Raw genomic sequence first — 20,163 nt, forward strand, 5'->3', positions numbered from 1 at the left:
ACAACAATTTCAATATCCCTGGAAAATGAAAGAACAGCAGCCAATTAGCTCACTCCACTATGCTGGGGGTTCTGTGGGCCCTGCCCTGTGGCACCTCTCTGGGGAAGGTGGCTGGAAGCATCAGCTGCCCCTGGCAAGGGCAGGAGAGAGACATGAGGCTGAGCAGCACCCAAGCACCAGCACAGGGGAGCACAACATATACCTTGCTGCGTGGAGCAGCCCACAGGGTCTCTGAGAGAGCTGCAGAGGGACTTTTAACCCCGGGCCTGGAGTGACAGGACAAGAAGGAATGACTTCCCACTGACAGGGCAGGGTTAGATGGGATATTAGCAAGAAAGGGTACTGAGGCACTGGCACAGGTTGCCCAGAGAAGCTGTGGCTGCCCCATCCCTGGAAATGTTCAAGGCCAGGCTGGACAGGGCTTGGAGTAACCTGGTCTAGAGGAAGGTGTCCCTGCCCACGGTTGGAATAAGATGACCCTTCTAACCCACATAATTCTGTGACTCTGTTCCATGCTTCATTCTGACCCATACACAACGATGGCTGCTTGTGACAACTGTTGTTAACCTGGTCTAGATTCGGTCAAGTGCAGAAGCACAGACTGTCCCACTAGAAGGGCGTAAGAACTTTGTAGTCTCTGCCTGCAATTGTTCCAGACGGGGCACTGCCAGCAATGCGAGTGCTGTCAAGCCAGGCAGGACTGGGCTCTTCAGCACCTGCTTCGCTGCCACAACACAAATGCAAAGGCAGCACCAAACAAACAAAAAATCCTCCACCCCACCCTGAATTAACCTTTCTCTCACACAGGTTGGGCAAGTTGCAGCTACAACAGCCTGAGTCATACAACCAAAACTTCACCCAACCCCAGCCATCGACCAGGGCTGCTGCACGTGTGAGCCACCACATGGCCTGTGAGACACTCAGTCAATTAGCCCAACGTAAAAACTGGTTCTTCTGAAGGCAAGGGCATTCAGAGTGGTCTTTAGGTATCCTCTGAGTGACAAACTCTAAGTCATAAGTCTACTCAAAGGCACGTCTCTGAACAGCAGCCCTCCATGGATGCTTTGTCCACTGGGAAATGTGTCGAGTAACTCAGGTATCCATAACAGCACAGCAGTGAATTCTGCTACTCACTGTCCTCCTCAGGTCTGGATCCACACAGTCTCTTCCTGCAGCAGCATAGCTGCCAAGGCAGATGGGCCTGCAGGGCTTTGATACAAGGGTGAGTGAAATGGCAGCAGGAGCACCCATCACCCACGGGACTGCAAGGATAGAGGAATGGAGTCTGAGTTCAGTGTCTTAATGTACCTGCCTTGCCTCCCATCCTCCAGGTCTTCTTAAGCAGAAAGCAGCCATGCTGAAGGAGTTAATCTCGCCTGAAACAACCTATCTCCAGTTTCTCAGAAACTCCAACGTTGCAGAGCTGGGCTGCCTGCTCCCTGCCTGCTCCTGCCTGCAGCCTGACCCCTGACATTTCCACTCTACTTCTCCCTGGCATGGAAAACTTAAGCATACACAAACAAACAGGTTGGGAGGACAGATAAATGAAACAGAGGAGGAGAAAGGGGAGATTGCTCAGATTCCTTGTTGTGGCCCTGATTAAATAACAGCAGCACCACCAGACATGGGTGAGGGGCTGGTGTTTATCAGTAAACCTGAAGTCTACAGCAAGACATCTCTGTTTAATTAATCCTGAAAGGGTCCCTTCCCCCTTCTACTTCCCAAGGAGGTTTTGAGGATCTACAAGTTTAAAGACACAGTCAGTCCTTTTTAGCTCTTTCCTTACAAAACACAAGGGCAGAACCACAGCCAGGATTTACAAACTCTACGGCAAAGGCTTCCATCGCATGGGCCCACACAGGTAACTCCCACCAAGCGGCACTTTGGATTTAGTCCTCCTGAACCCTCTGAAGCAATATACCCATCATAACAGCTGGAAACCTGTACACATGTAATCACAACCAGATACGAGTCTGCAGATCTCACATGGGCTGGGGTTCTCCTGCCATTTTTACAAGATACCAATTTCCCAAGGGATAAATCACTTCCATGCTTGATGCAGTTCTACTGTCCCCTATCTTTTACAGTTTTCCCGTGGTGGCATTACTCCGATGACATCAACATCACTCCACAATGGAAGAGACTGCACACACACACCGAGCAAGACAACTGCAAACACTCTTGGCCTCTGGGCTTTCACTTAGCTCGAGGAGGCTTGGGAGGACCTTCCAAGGCATGTTCTCTTACAGGAGGTCCCCTGCCTTTTGATCCAAGGTGAATACTGTACTAGTCCAAAGCACCACAATTTAAGCCATCAGCCATGAAGAGCTACAAAGCTGACACACCTCAGCAGCAGTGGGAGAGGAGCTCTGCTTCCAGGGCACCTTCATCCCACCACCACACTTGGAGAGCTGCAACGTGCCAGTCAGCACCCACTGCAGCAGCAGCAGAAACTCTGGTCCCTAGAGAGTGGACAGACCACCAAACCAAAAAACACCTTTCGACAGCAGCAGCCTCGGCGAGCACTTGCCAAGGCTTTTCACCAGACCTCAACAGAGAGCAGAGCAGGGAAGGTCTGGCAGCAGAGTGCTTGGCCTCCAGATCAAACACCACCTTAAACACCAACCACCCACCCAAGCAATCATCCAACCAATGACAGAATTAGAGAGACAGATTCTTTTTGTGTGGTGTAAGTTGCAAAAAGAGCAAATGAAAACGTAGAAGAAAATCTCTGAAATAATGATTTCTGGCGCAATCAAAAGCAAAAGAAGGGCAGGGCAAGGAAGTGGAATTTTGAAAGTCTAAGTTCAGATTGTAAAATAAAGTTGTATTTCGCATCAGCTTTATAAAATTTCCAGGAAAATAAAAAGTCAAAACCAGTTATTTTCTTGAAGATCTATATTCTTAAATACCTGGTTTCAACATAATCTCTTTTTTAAAGAAGTACTGGGATGGGGGATGAACTGTGATGAAATGAAAAATGTCTCTGCCTACCCAAAAAAAAAAAAATCATTATGCAATGACAAGAGACAATCCAGTCTATAATCAAAGAGAGAATCCTGACATGTTCAAAGAGAAAATTATTGTAACAGCAGTGACTTTGAAGATGAGACGGGTTTTTTTTGGTAGAAACAATGGCCATCAAGATTTTTACTGTGGCAGCCAGTGCTTAAATGCACAATTCAGCATGCAGTGTGCCTGCAGGTACACTGAGCGCCAACAGCAAAAAAAAAAAAAAAAAAAAAAAAAAATCGTAACACCTAAGAAATTCATACCAGCAGCACTCTCTGAGTGAAGAACCAATCACACTGGGGAGTGAACGCTCCTACCCATGGGCACACTTGTCTCAAGGAGTGAAGCTTTACAGGAAACTCAAGAGCCAATGTCCCATTAATAAAAAACTTGTAAGTTATAAAGAACTACACTGAAATAGTTAAATTTGCAACAGTTGCTTCCAGGGAATTGCATATTTGGCTGTAAAAGTCGTGATCTGCACTGTTCGCTGAACTACTGTGATTCACAGAAAATGAATCACAAAAGGAAAGTTTTGTGACTGAAAAAATAGCTGTTCTGTAACCCACCTAACGAGCAGTATAGTATTTGCTGCTCTTTGATTGGGAGACTATCGGCATATGACTGTAGGTAGTCAGGGCCTCGCTGACTATAAATACCACTTTCAAAAACAGAATTTGGATTAAGCTCAGTGTTACTCTGGAGTAAGAGTCAAACAGAGTGCCTTACATCTCTCCTGTATTTCACTTTTTGGGGACAACCCAAACACAGAATCCCCCTGAAGAGTTAATTTGTCACAAACACAGTGCAAAGGCTGCTCAGCATCACTTTCAAAGGAATTTGTATTTTTAACATGGAGACTTTGAGTTGTATCAATCCTGTCTGTGTCTCTATTGTTATAAGCATTAGTTATATGTGAGAACTATTTTACTATACTATGAAAAACCAAACACTTTATTTAATAAAAGCATTTTCTCCACTGCAACTCAGCAGTGAAGAGCTGTTTAAAGCAGAATCTCTCTATTAGCCCTACTCCTTCCACACAATTCCGTTCTCACCATTATATTAAAACCCTTTCATTAAAAACGAAACCATTAAAAAGCATATGGTCTTCTGTTAGCTGGGACTGGCAAGTCTTCCTGGAGGTATCTCCAGCTTCATTGCCACCACAGAGGATTGCTCTTTCTTTCTTTCGGCATTTATTTACCTTCTACAGAAAAGGGACATATTAAAACTGATGGCTGTGTTTTTGCTGGTGTTGTTCCAGGCCACGCCATCCTTGGGCTCACCACCTCTGCCCCAGGTGTGCAACAACAAACCTGCACTGACCGAGGCAGGTGAAGGGCACAGTGGGCTTGGCCCTTCTCCCTTTTGGAGTATTTCTGGCAGAAATGTCCTGGTAAGTGACACCTTCGTGTCCCCACTGCGTGGTGGCCACCGGCCAAGCAGCGGAGCTGTGGAAGCACAGCTGGTGTGCACAGCACACACCAGCCCAGCGACAGCCCAAATCCAGCCGTGCCGACAGGGTAAGGAGTGCCCTGTGACACACACCCTGCGATGGGACAGAGAGTCAGAGTGGGACATGCACCTCGGAACCCAGCACACCTGTTTTCCACAGAATGCCCAGACACTCCATGGCAGTCGTTCCTGTAAGTTTTTAAAGGGGGGAGCACTGCAAATAAAAACAGCTCAATTTTGTTCTAAATTTTTACATGAAACTCTCCTGTTTTGGAAAGAATTTCATTAAGGTGAAAATATAATACAGAAGTACCCATTTAGGAAGAATGTGCTATTAATTCTTAGCAGTGAATGTGGAAGGGAAAATTGCATTTTTATCTAAATGGTTTTTTCTGCATAATCCATTTCCAGTATTCTTTTACAGCTCAATAATGGGAACTTTTCACATTTCTATTTCGGCCAGACCACTGCAGAAGGCAACCTTCAAGAACATGTCAAATATAACCCCTTAAAACGGATTCCAAGAAAAGTTCTACAAACAGGAGGAGAGTTGCCAGTAGAGCACACCTTAAAGGATGGTCAGAAAAGAAAAGGAAAAAACCCCTCTGTATTGAAGATGTAAGCCACATTTTTGAGGGGGAGAGGAAAAAGGATGTGGTTTAGGAGGTTTTATTTCCCTAAGGGTCGAGAAGAGGTTTGGTCTTCCCCCTCCTCTTGCTCCCCTGAAGCAGAAAAAGCTTCTCTTCGAAGCAGTTCCCAGTCCCAAATGCGCACAAAGAGCAGAATGGGGCCACATTATCACACCAAAAAACTGCACCAGGACATTCTGAGCTGTAACATGTACTGATACTTACAATCAAAACAAGTGTAGTCTATGAAAGACTGGTTTCATCAGCATAAACAAATGCTCATTTCTCACTACAGTTTCGTACCATTTGAAACTGAATATAATCCAAACAATAATTCCAAACAACTGACACTGGGATCCAAGTTTCCCTGACGTACTGCCATCAGGCAGCAAGAACAAAGTCAAGTAAAAGCAAAAGCAGATTCAGAACTGACTGCTTCATGTTTTACCAGGTTTGCCTAATCTAGTACAAAGAAAAGCAAACATTAAATTCAAAGTTTTTTAAATTCTTCATTTCATCATCAAGGATCTCAGACTCAAGTGAACCCAAACTGCAATAGCACAGTGGCCTTGTGTTTTGGCCTTGTGTTTAACAAACAAAGGCACTCACTCTCCAAGCACCATAGCAGGGCTCACCAAAGAAGCTCCATGTTTTCTAAGCATTGTTCATTTGACATTCTTCACCTCTTTTTTTTCCCCCCGTGTTGGCTTTTATTAGCTTACTTTGGAAAATTAGTGTAACAAAAAATTTTATCTTTCAAAACAGACATGTAAAAGTGCAGCAGTTATGGAAATACAATTGGACAATGAACAGTTTTTATTCCCTCTACCTCACCACACTCCACACAGCAAAGCAGTAATTACAGGAATCTACTTCTGGTTTAAGCTCTACAGTAAGATCTTTCCAAATTTAAGGCCAGCAACCAACCCTTTATTATGCTTAATAGGTAGACATAAAATGTAATTGTATCACAATCTCCCAACGCACGTTCCCAGCTCTGAGGCTCACACGTGTCTGGCTCAACAAAGAGATTTTTTATCTGTTCTTTTCTGTAACGGAAATACTGCAGCACCATTGGCATCGGCCACTCGAGGAAAACTACACCAAACACGAGAGGATCGGGATAATTATCTGGAGTAAGACTTCACTGTGTTGTTAAAACCTCACATTTCCAAAGTGGTGTTTGTTGGTCCACAGTAGCTGGACTTCTGAGCTCCACCACAGCCCAGCACTCGGATACACCAGTGGGAGCCCTGGCAGAGCTGGGACTGGAGCCGCCTGCTCTGGGAGCAGCGTGATCCCAGGCAGAGCCAGGAGCCCAGAGCACCAGGAGCCCTGGCAAAGCCTGGAGCCCAGAGCACCAGGAGCCCTGGCAAAGCCTGGAGCCCAGAGCACCAGGAGCCCTTCTGCCTTTCCTATTTGCACCTCAGCTAAACTAAGTAACGTCAGGATGCAGTACACGAACAGCTATAGGACAAACCATTCTACCACATAACATATGACACTACTTTGATGCACAGAGTTTAAAAGCAAAGCTCACCCAGATCACCTGGGCTGCCCCTGAGCTTTCCCCAACACCGCCTCATCCCCTTGCACGTTTTCCAGCCATCGCCCTCACACCTGCCCCCCCAACACAAGGAATTGGCAAATGACGGGGTGAAACTTCCCACTGATGGCTAGTAATAACAACAATAACAACAACAACAACAACAATAATAATAATAACCACCAGAATAAAGGAACATTTTGCTATTCTCCCTTTTCTGGGGATCTGCCTATTTCAAAGTAAGTTCATATGAGATTTGAATAATAGTAATAATAATAACCACCAGAATGAAGGAATGTTTTGCTATTCTCCCTTTTTTTGGGATCTGCCTATTTCAACAGAGTTCATATGAGATTTGAATTGCACTTGAGACAGCCTTGGTTTTCCCTCTGCCTCCAGAACGACAGCGTGGTAGGGAGAGCACGGGGAGCCGGGCTGCTCACAGTTTCTCCCAGCACAAAAAGAACAGCATGTGCCTATATTTAGAGGTAGAGAAGGGAACTACAGGATCAAGGAAAAAAATAAATAAATCATACTGATTTTATCTTCAAAAAAAGCACTTGTGTTTTTGGTTTGTTTAAATCAAAAAAGTGCTGCAAGCATTTGACCCTATATCCAGCAACAATAAAATCTGTTCCATCATTAAATACCAGCTGCTTTGCACTTTGAATAATAATACTATTTTTTAAAGGTTTCAGAATTATTGTCTCATAGATTGTGGTAACTTTTATTATGATTATTAGGGAATTCCTTTTTTTTTTTGTAGAATACAAACAATAGGCCCATTTATTATCTTCTTGCTTTTAAAACTGTATTTGGTCTGAAATTTTGGGCTACTTTTCAGACTAGGCAAAAAAAGTTTTTCAGCCTAACATTTGGCACCAATAAAAATTAAAAAAACAAGTGAGTCAGATCAAAAATACCTGTTACATTAGATACAAACAGTTACCTGGCTGCCTGACAGGTCTAAGGGACACTCTCTTTCTATCAGTACCACTCCAGGTGTAAGTCACATCAGGGTGCTGTGACCTACTGGGCAGCTCAGACCTGAGGTCTGCGTCCTCCTCTCCCATTCCCCGGGGAGTGGGGGAGAGAAGCCTCCCTTGATGATCCATCCACAGGCATTGGAAGGAGGTGAAAACCCACCTTTTAGGTCTCTTTTCCTGTTGCTCAGACAGAAACGTATTTAGAAATTCACTCACACGCAGATCAGAAGTGTCATAACTGGGGTTATGGAGGAGAAATGCTGCCCCAGATTGGGCACTGTGGCCACATCGTCCCCACCGCTGGACGAAGAAGGAATCCATGCAGAAATGAGATCACCAGCTGGGATGAGATTCTGTCAGCCCTTCATTCCTGCCCACACACACTTCCCAAACCCCGCACGTCCCATCCCAGCACCCTTTGGCCCCAGCATCCCGGCCTTTGCTGGGTACCCAAGTGCTGAGACTTATCCCCAGGGTCCCTTCAGTTCCACCATGTGCCTCACCAGCATCCTCTGCCCAAGCCCCGGTGGCACCGCACCGTGTTCCGGCGGTGAACCGGCAGCTGCCTGGCCCGACGACGTCTGTTTTATTTCATTTGGACTGTAAATCTTTAGCAGTGGGAACGTCTCCCAGGTTTCCAAAGCACCGTGGCAATTTATGGTGCAATAAGTATGATCTTAAATAATAAAAATAATCATAGAGTGGGACCTGAATACGGACTCCACTGCGCTCTAAATCACACGTAAACCCCAATCTCCGTAAGTACAATGGTAATGCCTTGACCGACTGTGCCACCTAGTCAGGAGCTGGAACACTGGGTGCACACTCCCTCTCCGCCTGTTTCCACCAGCCAGACAGTCAGAGCCTCACCTCCAGCGCTGGATGGGAGGGAAGGCTCAGCCCCGTTCCCCAGGGATCTGACACTGCTTGCAACAATGATGCACAGCTGTGCCTCAGACACCCTCATCCACAGCATCCTCTGCCTCCTCTGACTGCTCTCACCCAGAACTAAAAGGCTTTTTAAATGCCATTATAGGGGAATATTATACCCAACCCCTGTGCAAAAAAAAAATAGTGGAAGATTTTTCTAGGAAAAAGATCCTAAAATTCTGACCAGATAATAACTCCAGCCCAGCCTTCATTTCCTATGTTAATAGATCAATTTACATCTTTCTAGCAAAATGGTTTCAGGCTACATTAAAAAAAAGGAAAGTCATACCTTTCTTCTTAAACTGCACTTTGGGAGAGGATTAAGGAGGAAGGAAGGATATGACTTTTTCCAGGGCTTTCTAGTGTATTGGCTTCACAGAGCAAATTAATATTCTCCATTTTAAATCAGGAGTACATTCTTAATTAGGATATGAAATGTTTAAAAATTTTCTTCACTTTACAAACGGCTGCTTTTTCAATTAACTGTGCTTCCCCAGCCTCAGGATGATCTTTCTATTAGCAATAGAATGCTTTCTAGTATTTTGTGAATACTAATTCACAAAATTAATTAAATGCAGACTTAACTCTGAAAAGATATATTTTACCACCAAAAAACCTACTGTCTTCCTACTGATCAATCACAGGCATTTCTGGGATCAAACCTAAAGGACCAGCATTCAGCACTGAAGGTAGGAGACTCAAAACGAAAAAACAGGTTCCTCATTTTGCTTTTAAAATGCTCCAAACAGAAAGAGGGATTAAAAAAAGATAAATATCCCAAAGTTCACACAAACTGGCTGCGGGAGCGGGGCCGTGGCGCGTCCCTCACGGTCAGAGCTAGCGGAGCCCTTCTGAGCTCTCACACGTTGTCTGTGTTTAAATTCAAACAAACTGTATTTATTTTGATGTAAAAAAATCTATCAAAGCAGCACTTAAACGCAACCACATTTCTGCTTACCAAACCAAAAAAAGCTTTTTCAGACAAATGTTAAAAGCTAATAAAAATGTAGATGGCCCAGTGTCATGCTTGGTGGTGTTATGTTAAAACACTGAACAGACACAGATTTGCCGGAATTGAAAACAAACAGGCAGAAACTGCCCCACAGCAGCGTCCTGGCAGCACCTTGTCCTGCAGCTGAGACATGGTTTCTTCCTGGGAGCTCCTTCCTGGGAGCTGCCCATGATGGACACACACGTGCATCCCAGGCAGCGGCGCCATCGGCAGCGCCCGAGCAGAGGGGCAAGACAAAACTCGGCAAAACGTTATCTCCAAATGGCCAGGATGGATCAGGCCCAATCCTATGGGAGATGGATGTGCACTAGGTGTGAGTCAGTTGTCTCAAACAGACAGAAGTCCAGAGCACAAATACTCCTACGACAACGCCTGCACTGCTACGAAAAATAACCCAAGTATGGGACAGAAACACAGAACAGCAGTGACCACATATTTTTGCATCCATATGGATAAAAAGCGCAACACTAAGAGAGCACATTTCTAGGCCATCAAATTTTACAACTTATTACATCAACTAAAGAAAATGCATTCCCCACATTCACATGCTTTTGTCATTTGCCAGGAGATGAGCAGAACATGAAGCCTTGAAGGAGAGGGCATTATGGGGGAGATGAGAAGAAGGGGTGCTGAGGAGGGGAGCAGCAAAGCAATATCATCTAAGATGTTCTCTTTGAAGTATTAAGAAAGTCAGCTTGTAAAAATTAATGGATTAGACCTCCAGCTGTTCAATTCTCAGCTTTAAATTTAGAAGGTATTTGACTTTGGACATTGGCACATAATCCATAAAATATATTTAAATTTGTAAAAAAAACCCTGTACCCTTTGTATTAAAAGGTCACTATTAAGTCATAATGTTTTAACTGCAGCAACACAAAAGTGTCTGGCAAAGGAAAAGCATCAAGCTACAAAGAATATCAGTATTTTTACATAAGCCAGTCATCTAATCACTGTGTGCAAACTGGGTCTATCTACAGAACAGCAACAATTCAGAATTACATTTTAAAAGCTGAGAAATCTAACCAAGATCAGGAAGTCAGGTCACACCTTGAATTTCCTGGAAGATTCCACAGCTTCACCTATTTAATTTCCATGAGCATCCCCGTGTCCCTCACCAAAGAGCTGGTGCACAGCCAGCCATGTTCCGAACAGCCGTCACTAACGGAGGCTCCTGTTTAAAAACACCCCTCAAGAAACGAAAGAAGAATAATTTTGTATTTAAAAATAAACAACACACCAATCTCGAACATGTATTAATCTTAAACAAACCTTAAGCACGCATTTAGAGGTGGAAACATTGTTCTTTTCGAGGGTGTAGGTTTTCCAATGGGAAAGCTGGACTGGCTGGACAGGGAGGCGGGTGCCGGCCGGAGTCGCGGTGGCCAGGCGGGTACAGCGCCTGACGCCCACCATCCGCACCGCCGGCACCCGACGGGCTCCAGCCCGGAATGTGCAAAGGACAACCTATTTTATACTAGAGATAGAACAGGGAATGATCCTCTGCCTACAGTTTGACTGGTCTCTCTCGATATTCTCAATGTGCTCTAGAAATTATGCCATTAAACTGTTTCTGATATTTCAGGAAATTTAGCGTTAACAAAGCGTACGTGTTAGGCCACCTGAAGATTCATTTTAGAACTGGCTCTGCACTTTCTGTGGAGACTCTCCTCACACTTGCATTTAATAGAAATACATGAGAAACCACAGACTGAAAATGTACAGTAATTTGTCTAGTACTAAAATTTTATATGGCCACATAAAGGCATTTTACTGTACCAAAACCTCTCCCTGGTACAGAACGCTGCCGAGGCTGGGAGTCAGCTGGTACAAATAAAAGCAGCCTGTATAGGTTTAGGTTAGACTTTTGTTTTGATGCCTTATCCTTTGTTCTATACAAGTAACAACAAACTGTAACTGTAGGCATTGCTAAAACATTTTTTTAGCAAAAAATTATTTGCAGTTCTACGCTCAAGCATTCCACTAGGTCATTGGTAAAAATACAGGTATTGCACCTTAAAAATTAAGAGCAGACATGGTAATAAATCACAGATCAGAATAAATCTATGCTGTCATCCAAGCTCATATATAAATACTAAGTCTAATTCATTTCCTTTTACATTATACGTAAAGATCTGAAGCACGTTCACACAAAACACCAATTTCAAGAAACATCTCTCCCAAAGTCTGTCTCACACACATCCTCACACCAAGTGTGTACAAAACAACCCCGTTAAAACTCACCTTGCAACTGAATGGGCCATCTGAAAATAACAGACTTTGGGGCAAGAAAGCACCATGATGCAAACCAAATCTGTGATCTGCATTAATTCAAACACAGCCAGTCTGTCCACTGAAATGAGAACAGGTAAATCTAGAGATCAAAAATTAATAGCCAGACAGACAGGTGGATGCAAAGTCAAACAGTGGCCACGGTTGTTATTGAAATGCCAATAAATTCACAAACTTCCTGCATTAAATATCTTAGTGCATCACAGCAAGAGCAAATACTATTGAAAATTCTGTCCTTTAGCTTCTCTAATATTTACCATAAAGGTCTACAAACACTCTGCTGCAGAATGTTTATAAAACAAAGGAAAACATTTCTAAACAGGACCATTTTCTAGTAGAAAATATTAAAAATTAGTCAGTCAAGGTAAACAATGGAGAATTTCTGTCATTCACATAAGGCCAAGCAGGGGCAACCCTTCCAATTAATTTTTTTTTTTAACAGGTCAGAAGAGTTTAAAGGATCATATTAAACCCAAATCTAATGCACACCAAACTCTCTCCAGGATAAGCAGCGGGAGTGTTCCTCCCTCATATCAATCTCCTTGCTAATCCAGATCATTTATTAAAGACGTGGATTTTGTATCTGTGGAGTTCATCGTGTAGCTTCTTGACAAAGGCACTGGCTTCTTTTTTTCACTAAATTGTTAAGTTTCAGCAGCCCCATCAGGCAAACAAAGCAGTATCAGGAATCACAACCCTGTCGCTGCAAAGGGCACTGGGCTTCGCCACTGAACTCGTTTCCACAGCACTCACTCCAGCACAGCCGCTCCACAGCACGTCGCTCACAGTGAGGGATCAGTGTCTGAAAAACCTCACGAGAGGTCTGATAAACTCGGTCCCACTAAACAAACCCAGTCCCTTGGTAAAGCCTCTAAAAGAACTCAGCAGTATTTAAAATAAAGCATGCAGAAGAACACGCTGGGAAGGGAAAGAAAACAAAGGCTCCCGGCCGCATCTGGACCAAATTTGACCTTTGTTAATGTATTTGCAGCAATTCACAGATGTTACCCACTGCTCCGGCAAGAGGGCTGGCCTGCTGCTCATTCCAGTGACAGGTTTGGTGTAACGATGAAATATTAACAAAAACTCACAGTTGAAGGCTAAGGGTGCTGCATGGCACGTGCCCATCAGCCCGCATCGACGAGCCCAACGGCCACCAAGCAGCAGAATATACTCCCATTTTTTCCAATCAATGCCGGTTCTAGGTACATACTGATGTCTTCAACTGACATCTGCAGTATGGTTCCTTCAAAATTTCAATTAAAAACTAAAAACTAAACCCCGCCAGCACTTAATTACTGAGTTTCTAGAGAATACTAATACACATTTCACTGAAAGGGAAATTGTTCTGGTTCAGTCAAATCAGGCAAAGCAAAACCCCATTAAGCTGGCCTCGGGTTTTTAAGTGAATTTGATCTGGTTATTGTTTGCAAGCTAGAGCTGTGGTGTTGGAAGTCAAGACCACTCCTCTAGACTCAGTGTTATTATCTCTCACTCCCAGTCTGAGCTGCTCGGTAGAGGAAAACGTGAAATTCTAGAAAATATTTTGGGGGGGAAAAAACAAGCGAAAACTACCAGCCACTTCACGTTGGTACAAGAAATGATGCATCAGAGAAAACACAGAAAACACACTTCAGGGCAGAGCAATGTCCAGTCAGCACTACTAATGCTACATTCCAAAATGCAACGTGAACACAAGCACAGAGCTCACGGCAGGCCAGCACCCAGTGCCAGAGGTGTCACACCTTGCAGGGGCTCCAGCAGCACAGGTGTCTGCTCCCAGTGACCTGCAGACTCACAGCTCACACAACTGCCAGAGATCAGCAAATGATTTTAATACTGTTATGAGAAAAAAGGTGAGCTGTGAGGAATCTGAGCAGCCATTAAAACAACTCAAGTTGTTTCCCCCATAATCCCAGCATTAACAGACTATTTGAGAAGTCTGTTAGTCTGTCAGTCCCTATACTGCTTGTTCTGGGGAGCCTGACCCTTCTCTACGGCCGGCAGCAAAGCTGGACCCTCAGCCCTGGCCCTGGCCGAGAGTGGCAGGCAGCAGACACGGCACCCAGCACTCCCCTGAGGGGAACCTGCCCCTCAACACCCACTGCCCCTTCCTCCCCTGCCTGGCTCCTGAGGAGCCGCCCTGCCAATTGCAGCAGTGCCACAATGGGAATAAATCCCTGACTGCCCACCCTCGCACGGCAGGGGTCATTGAGAAACCCCCGACAATGCCTGCACTCAGGAGGGCCCTGGGTCCCACGCTGCTCTCACTGACACTGCCCAGCCCCAAAACGGTGCCCACTCCCCAGAGCAGCATTCTGCACACCGAGGAACTGCCTGAATTCGGAGGAGCGCTGTATGGAGCCCGCACACCGGGGAGCTGCTGGAACAAACACCACGGTGCAAATCCCAGCCGACTGAGAAGGTTTAAAATCTCAGTCCCTGGCTAAAGAAAACCTTTTCTTAAACACAGTTTCAAACACTCAGGGGTATGGCAATCTAAAGTTAAATTATTTTTACTAACCAAGGAGAACAGAGTGTTTTGTCTCACCTATTGTATCTTTATCACTTCCAACAGTAGTTAAAGTAAATTCTCCGCGGGTCTGTATGAATTTCCTCATCCGAAGAACTAGCCCATTCAAATCCCTCAAGTGACTAAAGCGTGAACCAACCCGAGTGTCTCTTTGCATTGTTGTGGAACTGGTTTGGTATTTTATGTTAAGCCTCCGAAATACTAAAACATATCCTTATATAGGAACACTGATTAAATGGTTTTCCTTCCAAGTGATGAACTGTTTTAACAGCAACATTGTGGTTATCGCAACCAGAAAGCAATTACTTCTTTCACTAGCTGTTACTAAGAATAGCGGTGATCAAAGTGACTGGAGGAGTGCTGTTAAAGACGCTGCAGAAGCATCGCTCTGTATGACACACACACAAAATATAGATCATTTTAAACCAAATTACACTTTTAATAAATGTGCTGTTCAGAATTAAATCACTGCTCGGGAATTTTTTTTTTTATCCACGAAATTAAGACCTATGGAATAAGTTACTCTCTAAAATCTATTTCTAACCACAGCACAGTGTGAGATCTGTGTGTCTGTGCGTGTGTGTGAAAGTGCATACGTAAGGGGGTGCGTGTGGTGTGAGAGAACATATATATGTGCTTGCGCCTGCCAAGGTAGAAGTGACAGGAACTGTGATTTGTGCTAACTAGCTATTGATCCAGTCAGATCTAGATGTTGTGTACAAGAAACAATAAAAGAGAAGGGGCCAGGAAGGATGCTGTGTGCAACTCCATTTAAAAATGGAAAAGAAGGGCCCCAAACAAACCAATTTATGTCCTTGCCTGGGTGAAGCATGGAGAATGCTGATGGGCTTCCTCGGGTCTGCCGTGCATGCTAAACACTTCGCTCGAAATGAGAGTCTCCTGCGCTGGGCATTAAACATGAACAAAGAGACAAACCGTGGGGGCTAGGATTCACGCTTCAGAAAGCCAAAGCTGCAAAGCCAACCAGAACCGGCGTAGGAAACGGCCCAGTTTCCAAACCAGCTCCCCTCTGATTTCCCCAACACCTTTCTTAGCAAAATTACTGAACGTGGAGGACTGTAAGAAGTCAGTCTGTACCACCAGAGGTAATGAAAACAATTTTAAACTACACTGCAGTACCAACACATCAACTTTCCTAGGCACAAATTATGAGTTTATATTGTGTAAACTGCACATATGTACTTCTAGCACACCAAAACCCATCCGCTTGCCCTCAGAAAGCTGGTACAGCACGTGCACCCATTGTAACATTCACACACACAGCCAGGCAGTTTGCAAAATAGGGATTTGATAAGATAAAATAGATACCGATTGAACCTATAATCGTCCTTATCTTAAATATCTTTTATAATAAGAGAACTTTCAAATAAAATATTTTTTTCCTGAGCCTGGGGAATTATGACGCCCTTTGGACATAGGGGAAGATCAAAAATGACAACTAATGTCGAAATAAAACATCTGTCAACTAAGCAAGTTTTACACTAGCAGACCCAGACCCTTATTTTAAATTGCCTTCCAATTAAAGGAAAAAAAATCTGTTACAAACGGTTCAGTTCAGTATTCACACTGCTGTGGGCTCCAAACGCAAGCAGGGGACACCTGGACCCAGAGGGGCAGCACTGCCACCAAACGCGTTTTCGCGGTTTAGGAAAACCTCAGTCACACTTTGGGGAAAGTGGCTGGAAGGCTCGGCTGGCACCAGGCTCTGCGGGAGCCCCTTCCTCGGCACCCCGGGCTGCGGTCCCCGTCCACAGCACCCCAGGCCCAGGAGTTCACTGGGGAGCCCCTTTGCTCAGCACCCCCCTTGCCCACTCCCCAGGAGGCACGACAGGGACAGGGCTGACAGCAGAGCAGTCACAGGCAGTCATCACCCAGGGCCAGTCCGGCAGCAAGCGCTTTGTCCCTGCCACTGGATCCCCCCCCAGAGCCACCCAGCACCCTGCAACCCCAGTCCAGAGGGAGAAGGCTTCTGGCACCCACCAAGGGTGGAGTGGGTGTGGAGACAGTGCGCACCCAGCATACCGGGGCCACAACCCCACCATATCCCCTTCCCCGAGCAGCCCACCATCCTCCCTACCCCTGCGCCAGCACAAATGTGGGACAACCGATACCTTCTTTGCTGGGGTTCGAGGGCTTGGGCTTCTCCCAGGGTGCCATGGACTTGTCCTCCTCCTGCCCTTCCATCAGGGCCTTCTCACCAGGCAGGTACCAGGTGGAGTTGTGCTCCGCCATCAGGGAGTCCAGGTCAATGGTGCTCATGGTGCCCTTGACACCCTCTGAGCAGCAGCTGCCCAGGTCGCTGTCCCCATTCTGCCCCGCGCACTCTCCCTTCTTGCTCTTCAGCCCCAAGGGCTGGTCTTCCGAGATGCTGAACTGCTGCCGCTGGAGCTGGATCTGTGCCTGCAGGATCTCCAGGGGGTGGATCTCATCCTGGGCCGAGGTGCTCGTGGGGGTCCGCACCTGCTCCATGCTCGGCGTGCCAGGGTGGGCGCCCGCCGTGGTGCTGAGCCCGTAGCTGTCGGGGGTCGAGGTAGATGTACTGAGGAGGCCAAGGGCCAGGGGCTTCTGTCCGTTGAGAAGTGCGTGCTCCCCACGGGGCAGCTTGGGTGAGCCACCCAACAGCGGGCTGCGGGTGGGCTTGGAGGCAGCATTGTCAGAGCTGGAGGACACCTCATCCTCGTTGCCATAGCTGGTGCTGACCTCGTCAGGAAAGTCCACGTGCGGGGAGCTGCCGTCTGACTTGGTCACGCTCTGGATTCCACTGTCCAGGGAAGACATCAGGTCAGGCTGCTCCGCCAGCAGCAGTTCACTGCCCTTGCCCCAGGAGGGTGAGGTCAGGGGCTTGTCATGGGGGGTGCCCCCACCGCGCTCAGCGCCCGCAGCCCCCGGTGGGCCCCCCGTCGTCACCGGCACCGCCGGTTGCCCCGGGCTGACACCGGCCCCACCGCCCTCCGTGGTTGAGAATTTCTCAAAGAACGTGCCGGGGCTGACGTGCCCACTGTCCCGTTTCCGGCGACCCCGACCCCGCCCGCCACCCGCCTTCCCCTCGCCACTGGCCACCGGCTCCAGAGCGTAGCCGGGCGAGAGGCTGCTCTCTGCGGGCAGCAGTGGGGCACTGCCCGCTGCCTTGCCTGTGCCACCTCCACCCGCTGGTGGCCCTGCTGGGAAGTAGTCTGGGGCGGCAGGTGGTGGGTCAGGCTCAGCCTGGCTGAGCTTGCGCTTGGCCTCAGCTGGGCTCTTCTTGTTGAAGGTGACGTTGAGGTTGGGAGCGCCCAGGCTCGCGATCATGTTCTGGCAGGCAGTGGAGAGGGCAGCCAGGCAGCTCTGCCCGAAGACGTTGTCCTTGCTGGCTGCCTTGCTGAAGGAGCCCAGTGAGAGAGCACCCAGCTTGCTGGCGGCAGGCCGAGGTGGGGGTGGCGGGGGGAACTCGGGTGGGGGTGGCGGGTAAGCGCCCGGTGAGGCGCTGAGGGCAGGTGCAGCCCCATGGGCCGCTGGCTGCCGCGCCGCCGCAGCGAAGGGGAAGCTGGGCTGGGCAGCGAAGTCGGTGGGGCCGCGGCGCTCAGTGGGGGCACTGGGCAGTGCCACACCACCGCCCGGTGACTGCAGCTGTGAGAGGCCACCCATGGTGGGTGCAAAGGGTGGGTGGACACCGGGTGATGGCAGGGCCTGCGCCGGCCCCTCACCTGCCATCCGCAGGGGCTCCTGCAGCCCCAGCCCGCCGGCGCCCGGTCGGAAGAGCACAGCGGGGCCACCCGGCTGCAGGCCCAGCTCGTGGGGGGCCGCCTCAGCCGGCAGCCCTGGTGCTGCCAAGCGCCTCGGCAGCAGCTCCCCAGGCGGTGGTGGCCCCGCGAACCAGGCGCTGTCGGGGGCCATGTGCGGCGCTGGCGGGTCGAAGCTGCGGCCACCACCAGCCTCCCGCTCGAAGGCGGGCGGGGGCAGGCTGCCGGGCGGGCCCACCTCACCATGGTGCCCCAGCTGCTGCAGGCTGGGCGGCCGCAGGCGCTGCTGGCTGCGCGAGGCCATCTGCTTCATCACCAGGGCCGCGTTCTGGCGCTGCGCCAGCGCAGGGTGCTCGGGGCCACCGTGCGGCAGTGGGCCCCCAAAGGCCTCGGGCGCTGGCGGGGTGAACTCGCCCGGCAGGCCGGGATAGGCCGTCGGGGACAGGTGGCTCTCCATGGCCGGGCCGTGCATGCCACCGCCCCAGGAGGCACAGCGCTCGACGCCAGGGGTGCTGGGGAAGTCGAACCGCGGCCTCTTGGCGACGCTCACATAGGGGGCATCGAAGTGCTGCAGTCTTTGATTTGGTGGCTGTTGCGGAGGAGGGTGCTGCATATTAAACATGGGGTCGGTGTAGGGATGCATATTCCTGTTCTCCAGTCTGTGAATAGGGTATTCAAACTGTGCATGCTGGTTCTGCATTATGGGCCCATTGTCCTGCAGGTTGGGGTTGGGAGTGTTGGCTTCTGTTTGCTGTTGCCTAGGGATGGCTGGCGGGCAGGAGTTCTGTCTGGCCAGCAAGCCCGGCGGCTGCTGCGGCGGTTGCGGTGGTGGTGGCTGCTGCTGCTGCTGCATCAGCGGGTGCCTGGCGCTGGCCCCCGGCTCCAGGCTGGCCGACATCTTCCGCGCCCCCCCGAAGCGCTCGAAAAAGACGCCGTGCTGCTGCGGCGGGTGCGCCTTGGCCACAGCCATGCCCGGCGCCCGAGGCAGGGCGGGCGCTCCCGCGAAGCTGCCGCCCGCCGGCACCTGCCGCCCGCCGGCGTAGTGCGGCAGCTGGCCCTCGGGCTCCGACGGGGAGAAGACGGGCAGTTCGAAGTGGCCGGCGGGGCCGTCGCCGGGGTAATTGTATTCCAGCGAGTCCACGCCGCCCTGCGCCGGCAGCCGCCGCGGCTCCAGGCCGTGGGGCTCGGAGGAGCCGGCCGCCGGTAGCCCGTGGAAGGAGGCGGCGCGGTTGGGGGACTGGTCGAGGGGCAGGCAGGGTGCCGGCACGGCGTGGCTGGCGGCGCCAGCGCCGTGGTGCTGGAACTCGGGCAGGGTCCCGGGGCGCTGCTGCCCGAAGCCCTCGCCGCTCTGGCCCTCGGCCATGTGCTCGTAGCCGTCGGCGAACGCCGTCTGTCCGCCCAACGCGCCGCTGTAGCCCAGGAGCCGCCCGCCGTGCACGCAGGAGGCGCCGGGGTCGGGCCCGAAGCCGCCGCCGAAGTGCGGGGGGTGCTGGTGCGGGTGGGGGGCGCCGCCGGAGCCGCCGTGGGACTGCTGCCCGCCGAAGAAGCCGTGCACCGGCGGCTGCATGCCGCCGCCGTGCAGCTCGGCGGGGCCGCGGCCCGGGAAGCCGTAGGCGTCCCCGGCAAGGCTCATGTTCATGCCCAGGAGGGGCGGCTCGCCCAGCGCGCCCAGGGCCGGGTCCGCCGCCGCCGCCGCTGGGCCGCCGCCGGGGAAGGCCGGCGCCTTGAAGTGCGCGCTCATACTCAGTCCGGGCTGGCCGAAGCCCCGCTCCGCCTGCCCGCTGCTCCGGCCGCTGCTCTGCGGCTCGAACTGCTCCAGCCCGAACATCCTGCGCGGCTCCTCAGCAGGGCATGGCCGCTCCGCGCCACTCCGCCGTCCCGCTGCCCGCCGCTCCCCGCCGCTCCGCTCGCCGCCGCTCGGCCGCCCCCGCTCACATCCTGCCGCGCCGCCGGCACCGGCCGCCCGCCCGCGCTCACCCCGCCGCTCGCCGCTCGCTGCTGCCCGAGAGCCGACGGGGCGGCGCGCCG

General features: G+C 49.8%; 1 protein-coding gene across 2 annotated transcripts in view; it reads right to left on the reverse strand.

Annotated features, from left to right (window-relative positions):
* Positions 1 to 20,016, reverse strand: part of MN1 (MN1 proto-oncogene, transcriptional regulator) — an 85,540-nt gene extending 65,524 nt beyond the window's left edge. For both annotated transcript variants that reach the window (XM_027652087.1, XM_027652086.1), the window contains exon 1: positions 16,528 to 20,016. In XM_027652087.1, the coding sequence (XP_027507888.1) occupies positions 16,528 to 19,963 (3,436 nt within the window). In that variant the 5' untranslated portion in view covers positions 19,964 to 20,016. The remainder of the gene's footprint in view (positions 1 to 16,527) is intronic.
* Positions 20,017 to 20,163: the final 147 nt, after the last annotated feature.

The sequence above is a fragment of the Corapipo altera genome, unplaced genomic scaffold, assembly GCF_003945725.1.
Source record: "Corapipo altera isolate COAL_440 unplaced genomic scaffold, ASM394572v1 67, whole genome shotgun sequence".
NCBI classification, from domain to species: domain Eukaryota; kingdom Metazoa; phylum Chordata; class Aves; order Passeriformes; family Pipridae; genus Corapipo; species Corapipo altera.